This window comes from Macaca fascicularis, chromosome 2, assembly GCF_037993035.2.
Source record: "Macaca fascicularis isolate 582-1 chromosome 2, T2T-MFA8v1.1".
NCBI classification, from domain to species: Eukaryota; Metazoa; Chordata; class Mammalia; order Primates; family Cercopithecidae; genus Macaca; species Macaca fascicularis.
In genome coordinates this window covers 152,998,432-153,022,061 of record NC_088376.1, presented here as the reverse complement: position 1 = coordinate 153,022,061, position 23,630 = coordinate 152,998,432, and the positions used below count along the sequence as shown (strand labels likewise).

The window sequence follows — 23,630 nt, the reverse complement described above, 5'->3', positions numbered from 1 at the left end:
CCATAACCAGAGATATTCAAGCTGCAATATTGCCAACTTCATGCTATAGATAGCTTTTCCCAAGATGCCAAACAAGACTTCATATCATAATGAGACTCTTACCCCTTGTAATACCTACCTTTTTCACCGAACAGAGTAATGGCTGTAATCAAAATTTCAGAGTCAGTAACTGCTATGAGTAACTTGACAGAACCTAACATAATAAATCCTTTAGGCCACCTAGTCGGTAACTTTGACAACATCCCTAACTTGTTCAGATTGCATTAGAAGTCCCTTTTAGAGTTGCCACCCTTTGCTTTAATTCAGCCCAGTCATAAAATGCTACTCAATGGCTACAACAGTTCTCACCTAGTTCCCAGTTCCCCCATGGTCTTTTGATTTGTTTAGTTAATTGCCCTTAGGCCTGGGCTCTTGGTTCAAAACTGAATTTAGGATACTGTTGCTGGTTATTTTTTGTATTATGATCTTTAAGCTCTGTTCTTGTTGTCTGTCTAATATTTGTAAAGCCAGTTCTTCAAACAGGATAATGTTAGCTCAACATTTTGAGATGATTGCTTAATGCCCATGGGTTTAAGAAGACAGAACTCAATGACAAACTCCAGGCAAAACTGCCCAAATAAAGTTTTTTTCCTTCCTTATGGCCTCTTTGTTGCTCAATTGTGTCTAGGGTCCTTGACTTTGACTCCATTACCTTCCTCACAATGTGAGACCAGAGACCACTGGAACAGGTCCATCCTGGCACTGAGGGACAACTAGCCTAACTTCAAGATAGTTGATCAGTGATGCTTTCAGAAAAAGATCTTGACCAAGAGGAGGAGATGTGAAAATGGATAATATATGTTGCAGTTATCTTGTCATAACCAATTAAATTAAAGACCACGGGGAAAAAACAGTTGGGGCACAAGAGCCTGCTCAGGGATTATACCACAACCCATTTGCTGAAATGACCTCCTATAACCTTAAGACTAAATTTACCTAGTAGCAGCTTAAGTGAACTGCTGTGACTCTAAGACTAGTTTTACCTACTGCTATCACTCACCAATCAGAGTTTGCCAGATCCCCAAAACTTTGCTAGTGCCAAGGAGCTTTTCTTCCAAACAATATGTAACATTTATCTTTCGAATAAAACCCCCAACCTTCTTTGTTATTGGACATATCAAAGACCGCCTGGTTTGTGTGTATGCCTGCAATTGCAATTTTGTTTTCCCAAATAAAAGCTCTTCTTTAGAGATTCATCTCTATATTTTTATTTGACTTTGACAGTATGATTCCTTTTATGTAAAACATGGAGAATGGGCAAATTCATAGAGACAGAAAGCAGGTTAGTAGTTTCTAGGGAAGGGAGAATGGGAAGCGACTGTTTAATGGGTACAAAGTTTCCTTTTGGGGTGATTAAAAAAAGTTTTGGAATTAAATAGTGGTGATTGTTGTATGATGCTGTGAGTATATTAAATTCTGCTGAATTGCACACTTCATTAAATGGTTAAAATGGTCAATTTTATATTATGTATATGTTGCATGTAACTCATAAAAATTATGTAAAGAAGCTCAACTTCACCTTTAATAATATAAATACAAATTAAAACTATACTAAGGTAACATACTTTGCTGATGAGAATGTAAATTAGTATAATCTTATGGTGATTAATTTGACACCATCTCTGAAAATTATAAATGCACATGACCTTTGGTATAATAATTTCACCTTTAGGAATTTATTTACAGATATAGTGGTACAAGTGTGGTATCACAAATGTATATGGTTACTACCTCCATTGCTTGGAATAGAAAAAAAGGATTGGGCTAATCACGGAACACCTATACAGCGGGTATTATATAGCAAGAAGTAAAATAACGACAGCTATTCATGACATATTGTGAAAAAGTAAAGTTCAGAACAGTGTTTTTAATATAATGCTTTTTAAGCCAGCAAAGGGGAAGAAATAAGGCATATTTACACTTGCTTGCATGGGCATAAGGAAACTCCAGTTGGGTTTTGCCAGTAGCGGCACCCTCAGGAGATCAGAGGGAAGGAGGAGCATAAGGTTGGAGAGCCACTTCCCTAGTTCCCTCCCTGTGGGGTCAACTGCAGGCCAATGGCTCTGTCAGAAGGTCCTCCCTCACTGCTCTCTCTCTGTCTGGGTTCTGTAATTTGTCCCGCACATCAAATCTATCGTCTTCAGCCTGGCCTCACCAACTGCTCCCCTTCCTGCTCTAACAGGCAAACAGACTTGTCAGTTGCTTCCTTACTTCCCACTAACGTCCCTGAGGATATCTGGAAACATTAACACATGACTACATTTTCACAGCACTCACTCTTATAAAAGCACATTTTCACAACTAAGAAACAGTCTTCGCTATTCACAGGAACCTGGAGAGTACATAGGAAGGAGGAATTACTATCCCAATGATATTGTTTGGCTGTGTCTCCACTGAAATCTCAACTTGAACTGTATCTCCCAGAATTCCCACGTGTTGTGGGAGGAACCCAGTGGGGAGGTAACTGAATCATGTGGGCTGATCTTTCCCATGCTATTCTTGTGATAGTGAATAAATCTCATGAGATCTGATGGGTTTATCAGGGGTTTCTGCTTTTGCTTCTTCCTCGTTTTCTCTTGTCGCCGCCATGTAAGAAGAGTCTTTCACTTCCCACCATGATTCTGAGGCCTCCCCAGCCATGTGGAACTATAAGTCCAATTAAACCTTTTTTCATTCCCAGTTTCGAGTATGTCTTTATTAGCAGTGTGAGAACGAACTAATACAGTAAACTGGTACCAATAGAGTGGGGCATTGCTGAAAAGATACCCAAAAATGTGGAAGCGACTATGGAACTGGGTAACAGGAAAGGTTGGAACAGTTTGAAGGGCTCAGAAGACAGGAAAATGTGGGAAATTTTGGAACTTCCTAGAGACTTGTTGAATGGCTTTGCCCAAAATGTTGACAGCGATACGGACAATAAAATTCAGGCTGAGGTGGTCTCAGATGGAAATGAGGAACTTTTTGGGAACTGGATCAAAGGTGACTCTTGTTATGTTTTAGCAAAGAGACTGGTGGCATTTTGCCCCTGCCCTAGAGATTTGTGGAACTTTGAACTTGAGAGAGATGATTTAGAGTATCCGGTGGAAGAAATTTCTAAGCAGCAAAGCATTCAAGAGGTAACTTGGGTGTTGTTAAAGGCATTCAGTTTTATAAGGGAAGCAGAGCATAAAGTTTGGAAAATTTGCAGCCTATGTCATAGAAAAGAAAAACCCATTTTCTGGGAAGAAATTCAAGCTGGCTGCAGAAGTTTGCATAAGTATCTAGGAGCCTAATGTTAATTTCCAAGACCATGGGGAAAATGTCTCCAGGCCATGTCAGAGAACTTCCTGATAGCCCCTCCCATCAGACCTGCAGGCCCAGGAGGACAAAGTGGTTTTGCGGGCTGGGCCCAGGGTCCCCATGCTGTGTGCAGCTTAGGGACTTGGTGCCCTGTGTCCCAGCTGCTCCAGCAGTGGCTGAAAGGGACCAACATATAGCTTGGACTATGGCTTCAGAGGGTAGAAGCCCCAAGCTTTGGCAGCTTCCACATGGAGTTGAGCATGTGGGTGCACAGAAGTCAAGAACTGAGGTTTGGGAACCTCCGCCTAGATTTCAGAAGATGTATGGAAACGCCTGCATGCCCAGGCAAAAGTTTGCTGCAGGGGCAGGGTCCTCATGGAGAACCTCTGCTAGGGCAGTGCAGAAGGGAAATGTGGGGTCAGAGCCTCCACACAAAGTCCCTACTGGGACACTGCCTAGTGGAGCTATGAGAAGAGGGCCCTTGTCCTCCAGGACCCAGAATGGTAGATCCAACGACAGCTTGCACCATGCACCTGGAAAAGCCGCTCAACACCAGCCCGTGAGAGGAGCCAGGAGAGAGGCTGTATCCTGCAAAGTCACAGGGGCAGAGCTGCCCAAGACCATGGGAACCCACCTCTTGCATCAGCCTGACCTGGATGTGAGACCTGGAGTCAAAGGAGGTCATTTTGGAGCTTTAAAATTTGACTGTCCCGCTAGATTTCAGACTCTCTTAGGCCCTGTAACCCCTTTGTTTTGGCCAATTTCTCCCATTTGGAATGGCTATATTTACCCAATACCTATACTCCCATTGTATCTAGGAAGTAGCTAGCTTGCTTTTGATTTTACAGGCTCATAGGCAGAAGGGACTTGCCTTGTCTCAGATGACACTTTGGACTGGACTTTTGGGTTAATGCTGAAATGAGTTAAGACTTTGGGGGACTGTTGGGAAGGCATGATTAATTTTGAAATGCGAGGACATGAGATTTAGAGGGGCCAGGGGTGGAATTATACGGTTTGGCTGTGTCTCCACTGAAATCTCAACTTGAATTGTATCTCCCAGAATTCCCACTTGTTGTGGGAGGGACCCAGTGGGGAGGTAATTGAATCACATGGGCTGTTCTTTCTCATGCTATTCTTGTGATAGTGAATAAATCTCATGAGATCTGATGGGTTTATCAGGGGTTTCCACTGTTGCTCCTTCCTCATTTTCTCTTGCTGCCACCATATAAGAAGAGCCATTAGCCTCCCACCATGATTCGGAGGCCTCTGCAGCCATGTGGAGCTGTGAGTCCAATTAAACCTTTTTTTGTTCCCAGTTTCGGGTATGTCTTTATCAGCAGCGTGAAAACGAACTAATACAACCAACTTGACAGAAACTGAGATTTTGAAAGTCTCAATGTCTTAGACAAGAAAATCTGCTCCTAAAGAGGCCAATTCTCATAACATCTTCAGGATTTTAGGACTAGGTTCTATGAAGTGAGAAGACTTAGCTCTGAGATTAAAGGAGAAAAGGACTCAGAAGCCCACTGACCAATCTTGCAAAAATTCATACCAGTGGTTCTGATTGGATACTGGGGTCTCTCCATCTGGGCCAGTGTCCCCACTCACATACATCTCAATGTACCCTGATGGGGATACATTTGCAATTTGTACATTTATTCTCATCTAACCCCTCCCAAACCTACTTTTCCCTCAGTCTTCCCATCTGAGTCAGTGACGCCATTATTACTCAGTTATTTAAGCCAAAAATCTAAAAGTCCTCCATAAATTTAAAATTCTCTTTTCCCTACTACCATCTTTGACAGCATATCACTAATGTTACTTTCTAGGTTGGTGCAAAAGTAATTGTAGTTTTTGTCATTAAACGTAATGACAATTAGTTTTGCACAAACCTAATTGATTACTAAAATAGTCTTCTAACTAGTTTGCTTCCACTCTTGCTGAGGTAGGAGGCATAAGTCAGAAACAAGACCAAATTGAGGACTAGCTAAAGCAGGGATGAGGTAGAAGCAGCTTTCCATCAGACATGCCCACCAGTGTGCCATGTCAGTTTACCATTGCCGTGGCAACACCTGGGAGTTACTGCCCTTTTCTATGGAAATGACCTGATGACCCAAAAGTTACTACCTCTATCCTAGAAATTTCTGCGTAACCCACCACTTAATCTATATGTAATTAAAAGCGGGTATAAATATGACTGCAAAACTGCCCTGAGTTACTACTCTCAGCACGCTCCCTATGGGGTTTCCCTGCTCTGCAGGAGCAGTCAGAGAGCTGTAACACTGCCAGAGCTGTAACACCTCTTCAATAAAGCTGTTTTCTTCCACCACTAGTTTGCACTTTTAATTCTTTTCTGGGCAAAGCCAAGAATCCCCACAGAACAATCACAGGTGTTTCACTTCCGACAATGGCTGACTTAGGGTATTTTAGACCAAGCCTCCTTCTCAGAAAACACAGAAAGTTCAACACAGCGTATATTTAAAGTATGTCTAAGTGCATTAGAGTCACAAGTCAGTGAGGATTTTCAGGGCTAGGATCTGGAAAAAGAGAGAAACTAAGGAAAGTGAGCATGACATTTACAACTCTTTTACCCTTCAAGGCAAGTGCTGATTTTGAAGGTAAAGTAAACCTAGGGATGAGAGGCAGAGAAGCCAAGCAGAGCTTCTGACATGTTCATGAAGCTGGAGAGAGAAAAAACGGGAATTCAGGGCCCACCAAGGTAGAAGACTCTGATAAACAACCCTGGCTTTCTGTTGAGGACCTGAAGAGCTATATGAGGAGTAAAGGTGAAACAAAAATAGACAAGAGCTCACAAAGGCTGAAGCACAGTTTCAATCCTTGTTTGGATGAGAGTCATCTGCCCCCAGCCTACTTCCCTGTTGAAAGCAAAGATAAGTCCTCTCCAGAGGAACATGATATCATCCAGAGTCTTAAATTATGTCTACAGTTTTTCATACACAATATCTGGCATACTAAAGAATATTAGATACAAAGTCAAGGATTGGCTGAAAACAATGAGAAACAGACTTATAGATATGCAGATATTAGAATTATCTGACATAAGCTTTACAGTAGCTATGATTGAAATGTACAATTAAATAAGAAACAAGATGGAGAATTTCAGCAAAGTATAAGAATAAAAATGAATCCACTGGAAATTCTAAAACTGAAAAATAGAATACAATCAAGAACTCAAAAGATGAGTTTTATCAGCAGATTAGACACAGTTAAAAAAAAAGCATTAGTAAATTGGAAGAACAGGTCAGTAGAAAATACCTAGGCTGACCAAAAGAGAAAAAAAGGATGAAATATACAGAACAGAGAACAAGAAATACAGACATACTTCATCTTATTGTGCTCCACTTTACTGCATGTTGCAGATGCTGTGTTTTTTTGGAAATTGAGTATTAGTGGCAACCTTGTGTTGAGCAAGTCCATTGGCATCATTTTTCCAATAGCATGTGCTCACTTCATGTCTCTGTGTCACATTTTGGTAATTTCTGCAATATTTCAAAATTTATTATTATTATATCTATTATGGTAATATGTGTTAAGTGATCTTTGATGTTACTACTGTAATTGTTTGGGAGCACCAATGAACCATGCCCATATAAGACAGCAAACTTAATTGACAAATATTGTGTGTGTTCTAACTGCTCCACCAACCAGTCATTCCCCTGTTTCTCTCCATCTCATTGGGCTTCCCTATTCCCTGAAGCATAACAATATTGAAATTAGACCAACTATTATAGTAACTCTACAACGATTTCTAAGAATTCAAGTGAAAAGAAGAGTTGCATGCACCTCACTTTAAATTAAAAGCTAGAAATGATTAACCTTAGTGAGGAAGGCAAGTTGAAAGCTGAGATAGGTTGAAATCTAGGCCTCCTGTGCCAGTCAGCCAAGTTGTGAATGCAAAGAAAAGTTCACGAAGGAAATTAAAAGTGCTATTCCAATGAATGCACAAATAAGATAGCAAAACAGCCTTATTGGTGATATGGAGAAAATTTTAGTGGTCTGCATAGAAGAGCAAATCAGCTATAATATTCTTATTAGCCAGTGCCTAATCTGGAGCAAGGCCCAAGCTCTCTTTAGTTCTATGAAGGCTGAGAGAGGTGAGGAAGCCACAAAGGAAAAATTGTAAGCTAGCAGAGGTTATTCATGAGATTTAAGGAATGAAGCCATCTCCATAACACAAAAGTACAAGGTGAAACAGCAAGTGCGGATTAAGAAGCTACAGCAAGTTATACAGAAGATCTAGATAAGATCATTGATGAAGGTGACTATACTAAACAACAGATTATAAATTTATATGAAACAGCCTTCTACTGGAAGAAGATGCCACCTAGGACGCACATAGCTAGAGAGAAGTCAAGGTCTGGCTTCAAAGCTTCAAAGGACAGGCTCTCTTTTTATTAGAGGCTAAGGCAGCTGGTGACTTTAGGCTAAAGCCAATGCTCATTTACCATTCTGAAAACCCTACAGCCCTTAAGCATGAGGCTTAATTTATTCTACCTGTGCCATATAAATGGAACAATGAAGCCTGGATGAGAGCAATCTATTCACAGAATAGTATACTGAATATTTTAAGCCTACTGTTGAGACCTACTGCTCAGGAAAAAAGATGCCTTTCAAAATAATACTGCTCATTGACAATGCACCTGGCCACCCTAGAGTTCTAATGGAGATGTACAAGATTATTGTTTTTATGCCTACTAATATAGCATCCATCTTGCAGCCCACAGATCAAGTAGACTTTCCAGTCTTGTTACTTAAGAAATACATTTTATAAAGCTATAGATGCTGTAGATAGTGATTCCTCTGATGGATCTGGGCAAAGTAAATTGAAAACTTTTGGAAAAGGATTCACCATTCTCGACGCCATTAAGAATATCTGTGAACCAGGCACAGAGTCTCATGCCTGTAATTCTAGCACTTTGGGAGGCCAAGGCAGGTGGATCACCTGAGGTCAGGAGTTTGAGACTAGTCTGGCCAACATGGTGAAACCTCGTCTCTACTAAAAATACAAAAATTGGCTGGGCGCGATGGCTCACACCTGTAATCCCGGCACTTTGGGAGGCCAAGGTGGGTGGATCACCTGAGGTTGGGAGTTCAAGACCAGCCTAACCAACATGGAGAAACCCCATCTCTACTAAAACAAAAATACAAAAAAATTAGCCAGGCATGGTGGCGCATGCCTGTAATCCCAGCTACTCAGGAGGCTGAGGCAGGAGAATGTCTTGAACCTAGGAGCCGGAGGTTGTGGTGAGCCAAGATCGTGCCATTGCACTCCAGCCTGGGTGACAAGAGAGAAACTCCGTATAAAAAAAGAAAAAAGAAAAAAGAAAAAAAAGCCGGGTGCGGTGGCTCATGCCTGTAATCCCAGCACTTTGGGAGGCCAAGGCGGGCAGATCATGAGATCAGGAGATCGAGACCATCCTGGCTAACAAAGTGAAACCCTATCTCTACTAAAAAAAATACAAAAAATTAGCCGGGTGTGGTGGCGGGCACCTGTAGTACCAGCTACTGGTGAGGCTGAGGCAGGAGAATGGCATGAACCTGGGAGGCAGAGCTTGCAATGAGCAGAGATCGCGCCACTGCACTCCAGCCTGGGCAACAGAGCGAGACTCCATCTCAAAAAAAAAAAAAAAAAGTTAGCTGGGCATGGTGGCAGGTGCCTGTAATCCCAGCTGTTCAGGAGGTTGAGGTAGGAGAATTGCTTGAACCAGGGGGCAGAGGTTGCAGTGAGCCAAGATCACACCACTGCACTCCAGCCTGGGTGACAGAGTGAGACTCTCTCTGAAAAAAAAAAAAAAAAAAAAAAAGAGTATTTGTGATTCATAGGAGGTCAAAATGTTAACATTAACAGGAATTTGGAAGAAATTGACTCCAACCTTCATGGATGACTCTGAGGAGTTCAAGACTCCAGTGGAGAAAGTAACTGGAAATGTGGCAGAAATAGCGACAGAGCTAGAATTAGAAGTGGAGGCTGAAGATGTGACTGAATTGCTGCAATCTTATGAATAAACTTAAACGGATGAAAAGTTGCTTCTCATGGATAAGCAAAGAAAGTGGTTTGTTGAGATAGAATCTACTCCTGGTGAAGATGCCATGAACACTGATGAAATAACAAAATATTTAGAATATTACATAAACTTAGTTGATAAAACAGCAGCAGAGTTTGAGAGGACTGACTCCAATTTTGAAAAAGTTCCACGGACAAAATTCAAACAGTATTAAATGCTACAGAGAAATCTTTTGTGAAAGGAAAAATTAATTAACGCGGCAAACGTTTTTGCTGTCTTCTTTTAAGAAATTACCATAGCCACTCTAACCTTCAGCAACCACCACCCCGATCAGTCAGCCTCAAGGCAAGACCCTCCACCAGCAAAAAGATTAGGACTTGCTGAAGTCTCAGATGTGCATTAGCATATCTTCAGCAATAAAATATTTTAAAATTATGGTATGTACATTGTGTTTTTAGAGGTAATGCTATTGCACACTTAATATACTATGGTATACTGTAAACATAGCTTTTATATGTACTGAAAAACCAAAAATGTGTGTGATTTGCTTTATTGTAGAGGTCTGGAACCAAACCCACAATATTTCCAAGGTATGCTTGTACATGAAACTTAGTAAAAAGGTGTACTTGGAGTCCTAGATGGCCAGAAAAGAAAGAGAAAGTGGAAAGGTGAGGAAGGAGGTAAAGAAGGAGGAAGCAAGGGGGAAAAAGAGAAAAAAGGGAGGAGAAAAAGAGAAAAGAGGAGAAATATTTAATGAAATAATGGCTGAGAATTTTTTCTAAATAATGAAAGCATCATATCAAGAAGTTCTACAAACAGGGTAAGTACAATGAAAATCACATTTAGGCACATCATAGAAAAGCCTTTAAAGAAACATCACTAACTAAAGGTGAGAGAAAAGACAGCCAGAGAAAAATAGACACAATACTTTCAAAGAGCAACAATAAGACCAACAGCTAAATCTTTAATAAAATGGTAGAAGCCAGAAAACAGCAGAAAGACATCTTCAAAGTGCTAAAAGAAAGTAATTGTCGGCCGGGCGCGGTGGCTCAAGCCTGTAATCCCAGCACTTGGGGAGGCCGAGACGGGCGGATCACAAGGTCAGCAGATCGAGACCATCCTGGCTAACACGGTGAAACCCCATCTCTACTAAAAAATACAAAAAACTAGCCAGGCGAGGTGGCGGGTGCCTGTAGTCCCAGCTACTCGGGAGGCTGAGGCAGGAGAATGGCGTAAACCCGGGAGGCGGAGCTTGCAGTGAGCTGAGATCCGGCCACTGCACTCCAGCCTGGGCGACAGAGTGAGACTCTGTCTCAAAAAAAAAAAAAAAAAAAAAAAAAAAGAAAGCAATTGCCAATTATAGGAACATAGAAAATACCATTCAAAATGTAGGTAACGGGCCAGGCGCAGTGGCTCACACCTGCAATCCCAGCACTTTGGGAGGGTGAGGCAGGTGGATCACTTGAGGTCAGGAGTTTCAGCCCAGCCTGAGCAATATGGTAAAACCCCATGTCTACTAAAAATATGAAAATTAGCTGGGCATGGTGGCACATGCCTGTAGTCCCAGCTACTCAGCAGACTGAGGCACGAGAATCGCTTGATCCTGGGAAACGGAGGTTGCAGTGAGCCGAGATCATGCCACTGCATTCCAGTGTGGGTGACAAAGTGAGACTCCGTCTCACAAAAAAAAAAAAAAAAAAAAAAATGGCCGGGCGTGGTGGCTCATGCCTGTAATCCTAGCACTTTGGGAGGCCAAGGCAGGTGGATCACTTGAGATCAGGAGTTCAAGACTAGCCTGGCCAACATGGTGAAACCTCATCTCTACTAAAAATACAAAAATTAGCCAGGCATGGTGGCACATGCCTGTAATCCCAGCTACCCAGAAGGCTGAGGCAGAAGAATCGCTCGAACCGAGGAAGCAGAGGTTGCAGTGAGCCGAGATTGTGCCACTGCACTCCAGCCTGGGCAACACAGCAAGACTCTGTCTCAAAAAAAACAAAAGTGCAACAAAAACATATTCAATCAAAAACCAAAAAATTCCAGCATACTTTAAGGAGAATTTGAAGACAGCTATTCAGACAGAAGGAAAATGATCCCAAATGGAAGCATGAAGAAAAAAGAAAAGAAGGCACAAATGTCTAATATTAGTTAATGTGAAAAGGAGTATCATCACAGATCTTACAGTCATTAAAAATATCCCAAGAGAATATTTTGAAAAACTTTATTTCAACATATTTAAACATTTAGATGAAAGATTCCTAGAAAAAGCCAACTTACCAAAATCAACATAAAAAGAAATTTAAAATCTGAATAGTCTTATGTGTAAAATAAAGAACAATGAAAAGAGTAAATATGTGGGCAAATCTAAATATAAACTGTATAAATACGTTAATAATAGGCCAGGTGCGGTGGCTCACGCCTGTAATCCCAGCACTTTGGGAGGCTGAGGCAGGTGGATCACTTGAGGTCAGGAGTTTAAGACTAGCCTGGCCAACGTGGTGAAATCCCATCTCTACTAAAAATACAAAAAATTAGCCAGGCATGGTGGTGGGCATCTGTAATCCCAGCTACTTGGGAGGCTGAAGTGGGAGAATCATTTGAATCCAGGAGGTGGAGGCTGCAGTGAGCTGTGATCATACCACTGCACTCCACCCTGGGTGACAGAGTGAGATTTCGTCTCAAAAAAAAAAAAAAAAAAATTCATAATAGTGTCTTATGGGGTGGTTTATAACATATATATAGAATTAAAACATATGACAATAGTGCAAAATAAGGGGTAAATGGACAAAGTATTCTAAGACCATTGCATTGTCTGCAAAGTGGTAAAAATGCTAGATTATAGCATACTTTAGTAATTAATCATGGATTTGTGTTATAGTCTCTCGAGTAACCACTAAAGAAATACTAAAGTAATGCTTAAAAATTTAAATAATAGATGGAGAAACTTAGAATAAAAACACACAAAAAAACTTTCATTAATACACAATCAGGCAAAAAAGGAAAGAATAAAGAATACAGAGCAAGTGAGTCAAACAGCAAACAAACAGTAAGGTGGTACAGATATTTAAGTAATTATATTAATGTAAAAATATTAGCCCAAATATTTAAGTAATTATACTAATGTAAAAGGATTAAATATTCTAATTAAAAGACAAAGATTGAAGGACTGAATTTAATTAAAAAACAAGAAATAAATAATTATTTCAAGAGACAGACCTTAAAATAAAGGAGCAGAAAGGGTGAAAGTAAAAAATTAAAAAATGAAAAAAGATATATTATGAAAAATAACAAAAAAGAAAATTCATGCAATTATACTAATACTAGAGAATATAGGATGTAATACACGAAGCATTTCTAGAGATAAAGAGAGTTCTTAATACAAAGAAAAATTCACAATGTTTACAATTCTAAGTTTGCATTTGTCTAATAACATAGTTTCAAAATACATACAGCAAAAATTGACAGAAATAAAAGGAGAAATAGAGAGCTCCAAAATTATCATGAAAGATATTAACACACTTCTATCAGTAAATGATACAAATAAGAAAGTATTTATAAGTATATATAAGAGTTAAGCAATATGATTAATAAATTAAATTAATAGGCCAGGTGCAGTGGCTCATGCCTGTAATCCCAGCACTTTGGGAGGCCAAGCCGGGCAGATCACGAGGTCAGGAGATCGAGACCATTCTGGCTAACACGGTGAAACCCTGTCTCTACTAAAAATACAAAAAATTAGCTGGGTGTGGCGGCGGGCGCCTGTAGTCCCAGCTACTCGGGAGGCTGAGGCAGGACAATGGCGTGAACCTGGGAGGCGGAGCTTGCAGTGAACTGAGATCGCACCACTGCACTGCAGCCTGGGCGACAGAGAAAGACTCCATCTCAAAAAAAAAAAAAAAATTAAATTAATTTGACCTGACATTTATAAAATGCTGTACCAAAAAACTGCAGAATATGCATCATTTTAGCTCCACATGAAACATTTACCAAAATTGACTATGTGCTGGGCCACAAAACAAGTCTAAGCAAATTTCAGAGGATTGAAATTATGCAGTTGTTTTCTCTGACCACACACAATTTAATGTTAAAAAGAAAAAATGATAACTAGACAATCCCCAAATGGTATAATTACGTTACACACTCTAAATATCCAATGGGACAAGAAGGAAATAAGAATGAAAAATTACAAAATATTTTGAGCTTAATAATTACCATATGGCATATCAAAGCTTGTGGGATGCAGCTAAAACTGGACTTTGAGGGAAATTTATAATATTATATGTATATATTCAAAAAAGATAAAGAAAAAGTCCAATTATCTAAGCATCCACCTCAGGAAGTCAGAAAAAGAATTAAAATTAAACCCCAAGAAAGTAGACAGAAGGAAATAATAAAGATAAGAGTAAAAGTTAATGAAATAATAAGACAAATGTATGAGAAGATCAACACAATTAAAATTTAGTTCTTTGGAAACACTAATAAATCAATAAATCCTGGGACTAATCAACGAGAAAAGAAAAATGGCAAAAATAATTAACACTAGTAGTGTAAAAGAGGGTATCACTAGAGATCAACATAGTCATTTAAAATATTGCAAGAGGATCTTTTTAAAAACTTCAACATAGGCCGGGCATGGTGGCTCATGCCTGTAATCCCAGCACTTTGGGAGGCCAAGGCCGGCGGATCATGAAGTCAGGAGATCAAGACCATCCTGGTCAACATGGTGAAACCCTGTCTCTACTAAAATAGAAAAATTAGCTGGGTGTGGTGCTACATGCCTGCAATCCCAGCTACTTGGGGGGCTGAGGCAAGAGAATTGCTTGAACCCGGGAGGCAGAGGTTGCCCTGAGCCAAGATGGCACCATTGCACTCCAGCCTGGCGACAGAGCGAGACTCCGTCTTAAAAAAAAAAAAAAAAAAACTTCAACATATTTAAACATTTAGATAAAACGGTAAATTCCTAGAAAAATCCAACTTATCATAATAAACACAGAAAGAAATCTGAATAGTCCTATATCTACTAAAAATAAAAATTTTAATTAAAAACTTCCACTGAAAGAAAATCCCAGGAAGAGGTGACTTCACTGGCAAATTCTATCAAATATTTAGGGAAGAAATAATCCATATGTACATAAAGTCCACTAGATAATAGATAAAGAAGGCCGGGCGCGGTGGCTCAAGCCTGTAATCCCAGCACTTTGGGAGGCCGAGACGGGCGGATCACGAGGTCGGGAGAGACCATCCTGGCGAACACGGTGAAACCCCATCTCTACTAAAAAATACAAAAAACTAGCCGGGCGAGGCGGCGGGCGCCTGTAGTCCCAGCTACTCGGGAGGCTGAGGCAGGAGAATGGCGTGAACCCGGGTGGCGGAGCTTGCAGTGAGCTGAGATCCGGCCACTGCACTCCAGCCCGGGCGACAGAGCCAGACTCCGTCTCAAAAAAAAAAAAAAAAAAAAAAAAAAAAGATAATAGATAAAGAAGAAATACTTCTGACCATAACATGACAAGAAAGGAAAAATTATTGACCAGTCTGCCTTATAAGCACAGATGCAAAAACTCCTAAAGTAGTAGCAAATCAAATCTAGAAGGAAATATACATAAAAAGGAAATATATCATAACCAAGTTGAGTTTATGTCAGGAATATAAGATTGGTTGAACATCCGAAATATATCCATATTAATATCAACATAATTCACCACAATAATAGAATAAAGGAGGAAAATTATATGCTTGTCTCAATGGACAAAAACATTACAAGAAAGGAAAACTACAGACCAATAACCATTATGAGTATAGATGAAAAATTCTTCAACAAGATACCAGCAAATTGAATCCAGCAATACAGAAAAAGAATAATACATTATGATCAAGTGGAGTTTATCCCAGGAATGCAAGACTGGTTCAACATTTGAAATCAAAGTAATTCACCATATTAACAAAACAGAGTCTAGAAAGAGACCCAAAGGTGCAAAGATAATTTAATGGAGAAATTTATCTTTAAAAAAAAACTGTTAGAACAATTGACTATCCATATGTAAAACAAACAAACTTCAATTCATACTTCATACCTTATATAAAAATTAACTCAAAATGGATCATAGACCTAAAACATAAACTATAATAAGCTTTTAGAAGAAAACAGGAGAAATTTTTGTGACATTGGGTTAGGCCAGGAATTCTCAATCTTGGCACTATCGACATTTTGAATGTCATAATTCTTTGTTATGTGGAGCTGTTTTGTATATTGCTGGATGTTTAGCAGCATCTCTGTCCTCAACTCACTAGATGGCAGTAGCGCCCCCTCCCTAGTCATGATAATAAAAAAAGTTTCCAAACATTGTCAAATCTCCCCCATGGGGCAAACTCATCTCTGGTTGAGAAACACTGGGTTAAACAAAGGGTTTTTAGACATGACAACAAATCACAATCCAGAAAAGAAAAAACCCATTTCAATCAGACTTCATCCAAATACATTTTACTCTGCAATTACACTGTTAAGAGAATAAAAAATTAAGTCAAAGACTGAAGAAAATATTTCAAGTCACATATCTGATAAAAGACTTATACCCAGAATAAAGAACTCTCAAAACTCACAATAACAAAACAATCCAATTTTGAAATGTGCAAAAGATTTGGATACTTCCCCAAAGAAAATATACGAATGGTAAATAAACCATGAAAAGATGCTCAACAACTTTAGTTTATAGGGAAATACAAATTCAAATGATAATGGGATATTACCGCATGTCTATTGAATGGCCAAAAAACCAAAAACAACAAAAAACAAACCCCAATAATACCAAGTGCTAACAAAGATTTGGAGCAACTGGAACTCTCATACATTGTTGGTGGACATGGATAATGGTACAGCTACTTTCACAGCTGGCATTCTTACAAAGTTAAACATGCATTTACTATAAAACCAGGCAATCTAGCTCTTAAGTATTTACCTAAGTGAAATGAAAACTTAGGCTCACATAAAAGCCTGCTCATAAGTATTTATAGCAGTTTTATCATAATCAGAGAAAGCTGAAAACAATCCAAATGTCTTTCAGTGGTTGAATGGATAAACAAATTTTGCCCATCCATGCCATGTATTATATACAGAAAAAAATTAACATTACAAGGCTTGAGGCTGTTATCTTTAGACAAACTTCTTTACAACATTAGCCCTTGGCTGGTGTCTGGGAACTTGGCACCCTGCTCTATGCCTAGACTGCAAACAATGTGATTTACGCTGAACACCGGTTTTCCTTCTGGCAGCCTGGAATTTTGCTAGTTGCTAGGCTTAGGGTGCCTACGTGACCAGTAACCACTAAAAAGCCTGGGTTTTGGTCCCCAGTGGGCTTCCTTAGCAGAAACATTGCACACATGTTACTGCATTTTTTTTCTGCTAGAGAAAGGAGCATGCTAGGTGTGTCCTCTCACTGTGCACCAGAAGACATACCTGTGTCCTTCAGATTCCACCTGTATCTTTTTCCTTTCCTGATCATATCATGTATCCTTTCACTATAATAAACCTTATCCATGAATACAACTATACAATAAGTCTCATGGGTCCTAGTAAATCTCCGAATGTGGGGGTGGCGTTGGCACCCCCGAGACAGAACACTACTCAGCAATAAAAAGAAATGAACCGTTGATCCATGTAACAATATGGATGAATCCTGCATGTATTATACTAAGTTAAAGAAGATAGATTCAAAAGGCTGTATACAGTATAATTACATTTACATGACATTCTGGAAAACGCAAAACTATATCTACAAAGAACAGATTAGTGGTTGTCAGGGATTAAGGGTGAGGGAAGGGTTTGACTACAAAGGAACAGCATAAGGGAATTTCTTTCTCTTGGTTGGTGGTTGATGGAATTGTCCTGCATCTTTGCTGTGGTGTACGTATGTATAGTGAAAAACAGAGTATATATAGGGTTTGGTACTGTTCACAGTTTCAGGCATCCACTGTGGGTCTTGGAAAGTATCCCGAGGATAAGAAGGACTGCTGTATTTAAAACTGTCAATGAACAATGGAGGGTGCTCAGCCTCTATAGTCATCAGGGAAATGCAAATAAAAAACCATTTCATCACTAAGACAACACATTTCATTATTACAGAATGGCTATATTAAAATGATTGACCATACCAAGCACTGGTGAAGATGTGGAGCAACTGAACTCTCAGAAACACTGCTGGTGGGAGCAGAACGTAAAACCACCATGGCGGAAAACGGACAGTCTGTACTAGAAGCTGAACATACACATACTCAGTGACAGCAATTTCACTGAGTATGCCAATCAATAGTGGCACAGTTTGCTATTACCAAAACAACCAAACATTCATTAACATAGAATGCATACTTTCTGGTGTATTTACAATCGATTATTATAAAGTAATGAAAAAGAAGAAACTATTGCTATACATAACATGCACACATCTCACAATCATCATGTTGAGACAAAGACGCCAGACACCAAAGACGACACACCAAAGAGATCTATTTTAATCAGGTTTTAGAAAACAATAAAAACTAATCTCTGGTGTTAGCAATCTGCCACCTCGGAAGGAAGGTGAGACTGGTCATTTGGATGGGATAAAAAGGGGCTTCTAAGGAGCTGGTAATGCTCTATTTCTTGACTTGGTGGTTATAGGATATGTTTACTTCGTGATATTAATTGAGCTACACACTTAGGATTTGCTCATTTTTCTGTATGCATTTTACATTTTTAAAAAAGTTAAAACATGAAAAATATTTTAATACTTTTTTAAAGTTAAAAAGAGATAAATCCCAAGCTGGGTGCACTGGCTCACGCCTGTAATCCCAGCACTTTGGGAGCCCAGGTGGGTGGATCACATGAGGTCAGGAGTTCGAGACCAGCCTTGCCAACATGGCAAAACCCTGTCTCTACTAAAAACACAAAAATTAGGCAGGCGTGGTGGTGCATGCCTGTTGTCCCAGCACTAGGGAAGCTGAGGCAGGAGAACCCAGGAGACAGAGGTTGCGGTGAGCTGAGATCATGCCACTACACTCCAGCCTGGGTGACAGAGCGAGAATCTGTCTAAAAAAAAAAAAAAAAAAGATAAATCTGATGATGTCACTTCCTTATGGAATAGCCTTCCATAACACTATCAAGACTACATGACCAAACTCCTGCCTACATCTCGGTCCTTAATTCGCATTGTTATCCCCTTCTTCACCACACTCCAGCCTCACTAGCCTTCTTACTCTCTCATGCATACCAACCTCACTCCTGTCTCAGTGTCTTTGGACTTGCTGGGCCCTTGGCCTGGTGTTCCCTCCCCATATCTGTTCCTGGCCACCTGTTTATCATCCTTTGCATCTGGGTTTCAATATAATCTCCGAACTGCCTTCCCTCACTCTCTACCACAGCCCATCCCACCTCACTTTCCAGCCACTCTCTATCCCAGATGCCAGGCAACATTTTCTATAGAGAGCCAGGTAGTGAATACCTGAGGCTTTGCAGGCCTAACCTCAATGTGTCCACTGTCACGAGGAAGCGGCTGTAGATGATATGTGAATGAGTGGGTGTAGCCATGTTCCCAGAAAACCTTATTTATGGATACCGACGTTTAAATTTTTATATAATTTCCCCTGTCATGAAATCTTTTGATTTTTTTTTCTCCTTCAAGCACTTAAAAATATAAAAACCATTCTTAGCTCACCCACAAAAATTGGCAACTGGGCCAAATTTGGTCCATAGCCAACCCCTGCCCTAACCCCTTACTCCGATTCTTTTCTTCCTAGTCCTTATCGCTGCCTAAAATTATTTCATTTGTTCATGTGTTTATCTCCTCGCTTTACTTACTCTTGGAATTTAAGCTCCAAAAGAGAGGGGCCCCACCTGTTGGGTTCACTATCCTGTGCCCACTGCCCATCACAACACCCGATGCTGTGGAAGACGTGAAGGACCAAGCCAACCTGGATGTGACCTTGGCTTTGGTGTGGATTTTGGTGGTCTTCTTCCGAACTGGGCTCACAGAAGCAGACTCAGGCTCATCCTTCAAACTCTCTGCAATTGAGGATTCCAGTTGGCCTGACGGAGATCGTAAAAGATTTTCTCCTGAGTATAAACTTAGCTTGGGGAGCCGCTCGGGATGAGTTCCAGATTTCATCTTGAACCGAACAAATTCTGCCTCCTCCTTTTTGGTGGGATATTCAATGGTAAACAGACCTGTTAAAAAGACACTGCTGTCATTTTCCCTTCATGGCCAGGACTCCTCTGTCCCTGGTCCCACACTGGAAACATCTGAGTGCACCTTGGCTCACCCCCATCTCCTCCCCTCCGCTCTCACTGATTCTCCGGCACCTCCCCTCTGCTGTCCAGTACAGTGCTCCTGTCCCAGCACACTCATCAGTGACACTGCCAAATGTTGGGTTGTAAGAATGTAAGAATGAATAGGTCTCCTTTCGTACTCATTCTTCAAGACACCTAGCTTCAATCTCACTCTCCCCACCCACGCTGGGGCCTGTTCCATTCAGCCTGTGTGTGTCCTCCCCAGCACCGAATGTAAAGGCTAACTACACAATACATTCCTGGGCCATGCTGTTCCTTCCTCGAGAGTGTTGTTCCCTGTGTCTCCAGCTTTAAGTCAATTCTATCTACTTTCTTGGTTATATTGTATTTATTTATATTCTTGTCTTGCTTTCCCTACTAGACTGGAAAACTTCTAAGGCCAGGGACCTCTCGTCTCTTCACTCACCAGCATTTCTCAAATGTAGGTGCTGAGCATGCAGAAGTACCCCAAGACAGAATTCCTAGCCTCCGGAAATTCCGAGTGGGGGAGCAGGATGGGGGACATAGTCACAATGCTAAGTAGTAAGATGTATAATTAGAACATGTACAAAGTACTGTGGGATCCTTTCTTTCATGTGGGTGGAAAAAAAAGAAAAAATAAATAATTAAGTGCTATGGGAGCCCAAAGGAAGTGTGACCCATTCTGCTAGGGAAGTCAAGGAAGGCTTCCCAGAGAAGGGGCAATCGAAGTCTCTGGGGACAAGGAGAAACTCCCCAGAGAGGCAGTGGGGGAAGCATAGCCCCTCCATGCCCAGCCAGGGGGTGGCACAGAATAGGGGTCAATGTATCCTTGTTCCCAGGGCCATCAGCAGTCCGTAGAGGGGCTCAGTGGTGGAAGGGTCCTGAGGCCCCCCACACTGGCCTTGGGGGATCTCTGTGGGCCTAACAGGGACAGCCTAGAGAGGTGATGCATTTTTCTCTTCTGAGATCCACAAACAGAATGGAGGAGCAGGGGCTCCAAATGGATGATGGGTGATATGTGAGACGGAGCTAAAGGTGAATGTAGATGTGGGGTGGGGACCAAGAGGGACACAGCCAGCCACTGAGAAACCCAGGAAAATAAGACAATCTCATGGAGATGTGCAAGACACTCCAGGAGAGAGCTCAGAAATGCAAGTGGGCCCACGTCACTATTCCTAGCTGTGTGGCCTTAAGTCATCTGAGCCCAATGATCCCACCTGAAATGGGGAAATATCTCTGCCATGCCTACTTCCCTGAAGATTCAGACTGAAGATGGAATGGGCGGTAAAGTAAAGGTCTGTCCCTTGAGATGACCTGCTGGAATCTCAGGACTGGGGAGGCCAGCAGATAGGCCTTCGCCCACCTTTTAGCCTCCTTACCTGCGGCCAGCAAGACAGAGTTAATGAACTGAGTCACTGTCTTCTGAAACCGCTTCTTGATCTCAGCCAGGGCTCGGTTCATCTTATGCACCTTGTCGTCCATGTTGCTGATTCTGCGGTTCAGCTGCAGAGAGGCAAAGGAGGGGGCACGTGTCACCCGCCCCTCGAGGGGCCAGCTGCCTAGCCCAGGATAACTAACACTTGCTCCGGTTCAGAGGATGTGCTATTGCCCGCCCCACAACCCCTACCTGGAACACACCTCTCTCCCTCTCAGCCCAGTGAGTTCCTGCACACAGGCCCAGGCCCGACTCAGGGCCTCTCCTGGGAGGGTTTCCCTGATTCGACTGGGAAGAACTGCTTCTTGCCTTGGACTCTCATCATGCTCAATGCAGCTTGAAGACGGAAGTTAGCACTTTGCCAAGTGATAGCTGTGTTTGAACCTATCTTCCAACTAGACTGCAAGCTTCTGGAGGGAAGGGACCGAGTCTTGGTCTCCTGTGTCTGAGTGCTTGTCACGCAGGCGCTCAGTAAATGCTATTGCATTCATGAGTAAGTGGACGATAAAGCCCTCTGCAGAGCTTTCTCTGCCGGCCTCCCTCTGCAGTGGATGCTGCGGTGCATCCCCCAGGAGCCCCTTCATCCCTCCAGCTGTCAAAACAGTGGCTGCTGACAGTGCCCAGCTGAGAGCCTGCCTCTGGCCAAGGTTACAGAGGCTGACTGGTCACTGCAGGCCACAAAGGCCCAGGACTCTTGCTTCCATTTGGGATTATGCTGAAGGATCATTCTGGCTCCAGGGCTCCCCACGGGATTGCTGAGGACTCTGCCATGGCTGCCCTCTCCCTCTGCCTTCCTTCAGACCCTCAAAGGGGCTGTTCCCAAGAGCAGTCCCCAGTAAACTCCTGCATACTTGGCTCCATTTCACAGTCTTGGTCAACATCTGCTTCGGCTTTCTATAATGCAGCACTGTTTTCAGAATCTGCCTCAGTGTATTGGTCTGTTTGTCCCTATGTTACATTTCCTTAAGACAGTTATGCTCTTTGAATTACTGCGTCATTTTAAATAACCTCTCAGTCTTCTACTACACTTAGGTTGGGTTTTCCAGGAGACCCAACCTAAGACCTGCTCTGAACAACTGGGGCATGTCAGTGGCACTGCAAAATCAGGCCCAGATTCCAGAGGTAGTTATATTCGGTCTTTCTCTCTAGGAAGCCTTCCGATTTCCTCAGCCAACAGCAACTGCTCCCTCTGCTGAACTTCCACACGTGTCCCTTCCTGTTCTTTCTGCCCTGGGTCCTGTTCATTTTCTTTTTTTTTTCACTTCCTTTGTCCCTAAACTCATTTAGCTCCTTGAGAGGAAGATCTATCATCTCTACATCTCCTACGTAACACAGAGAAGGTAGGAAAAAGCATTTCTCCTGTGGAATTTAAGCCTCAAGTGGCAAGAGTGGGGTGGGCAGTATCAGATTTCCTGATGAACAACAAAGTCAGCCCATGAGTTCTTTATGCTGCAGGCAGGAAATCTATGAAGGATGTCCCCAACAAATGGCAAAGGCTCAACCATCCTTCTGATTCTTGGCCCCAGTTGCTGCTTCTGTGCTCATCTTATTTATTTATTTATTTGAAATTTATACCCAGCCTCTTTCCAAAAAGGACCTGAGGTGGCACACTGGGCTAATAAAGCATTTAAACAGAGGCTGTTGTCTCGCTTCCTAAGTGCTGCCTTGATGGAAATATTTAGTGAGGAGCCAGGCCTCAGGGCTGTAAAAGCTGGGACCGCTATTCTGCCTGTCTCTCTGATGGGTGGCTCTTTCCAGGGCAATGGGTGTCTGGGGAAGACATTTAACAAGCTTCTCAGTGACAGGGACTTGGAGGGAGGAGGCTGCTCCCGCCCCCACCTCCAGCCTTACAGGGCGACCATGGTTTTGCTAACGAGTGATCACCAACCCCAAATAAACACCCACAGATGGAACTGAATGGACTGTAAAAGTGGGGGTGTGTTAAAGCAGGGTGGGCCCTTATGCATCACCACACGGATGAGAAAACTGAGACCCAGACAGGGAAGGGACTGGCCCAAGGCCCTATGGCCTCTTCCTAGCCGAGGCCTTCTGCCAGCCCCAACACTCAGCACATTTTCTTGGAAGCTCCCTGCAGCTCTCACGGTCCAAGAATCCAAGATAAGCTAATTTTCTAAGCCTCAGGATTTCATGTAAAATATCCTGAGATGCTTAACCATGTGGTTAAGGACAACATTTGGAAATCCCATTACCCACAAGAAAACATATTTACTCATTGTTTCTGTTTATCTTGTTAGAAAGTTGTCATACATAATACACATGCTTGCACTCTCAAAAGAGGTTATGATCAGAATTATTTTTTTGGCAAGTCAATCTTGGTCAACATCTGCTTCAGCTTTCTATAATGCAGCACTGTTTTCAGAATCTGCCTCAGTGTATTGGTCTGTTTGTCCCTATGTTACATTTCCTTAACACAGTTATGCTCTTTGAATTACTGTGTCATTTTAAATAACCTCCCAGTCTTCTACTGCACTGTCAAACCATGCCTTGATAAGCTTCCCTTAATAGAGACTCTACCTTCTAGCCCAGCATGCTCCACTAGAAATATAATGTGAGC

At 41.7% G+C, this 23,630-nt stretch overlaps 1 protein-coding gene across 1 annotated transcript in view; it reads right to left on the bottom strand.

The window, feature by feature from the left end:
* Positions 1-23,630, bottom strand: part of C2H3orf20 (chromosome 2 C3orf20 homolog) — an 87,097-nt gene that overhangs the window by 19,560 nt on the left and 43,907 nt on the right. Inside the window, exons 10-11 of the mRNA XM_005571688.5 lie at positions 21,000-21,123; positions 19,284-19,536 (exon numbers count right to left, since the gene is read on the bottom strand). Coding sequence (XP_005571745.1) covers positions 19,284-19,536; positions 21,000-21,123 — 377 coding nt within the window. The remainder of the gene's footprint in view (positions 1-19,283; positions 19,537-20,999; positions 21,124-23,630) is intronic.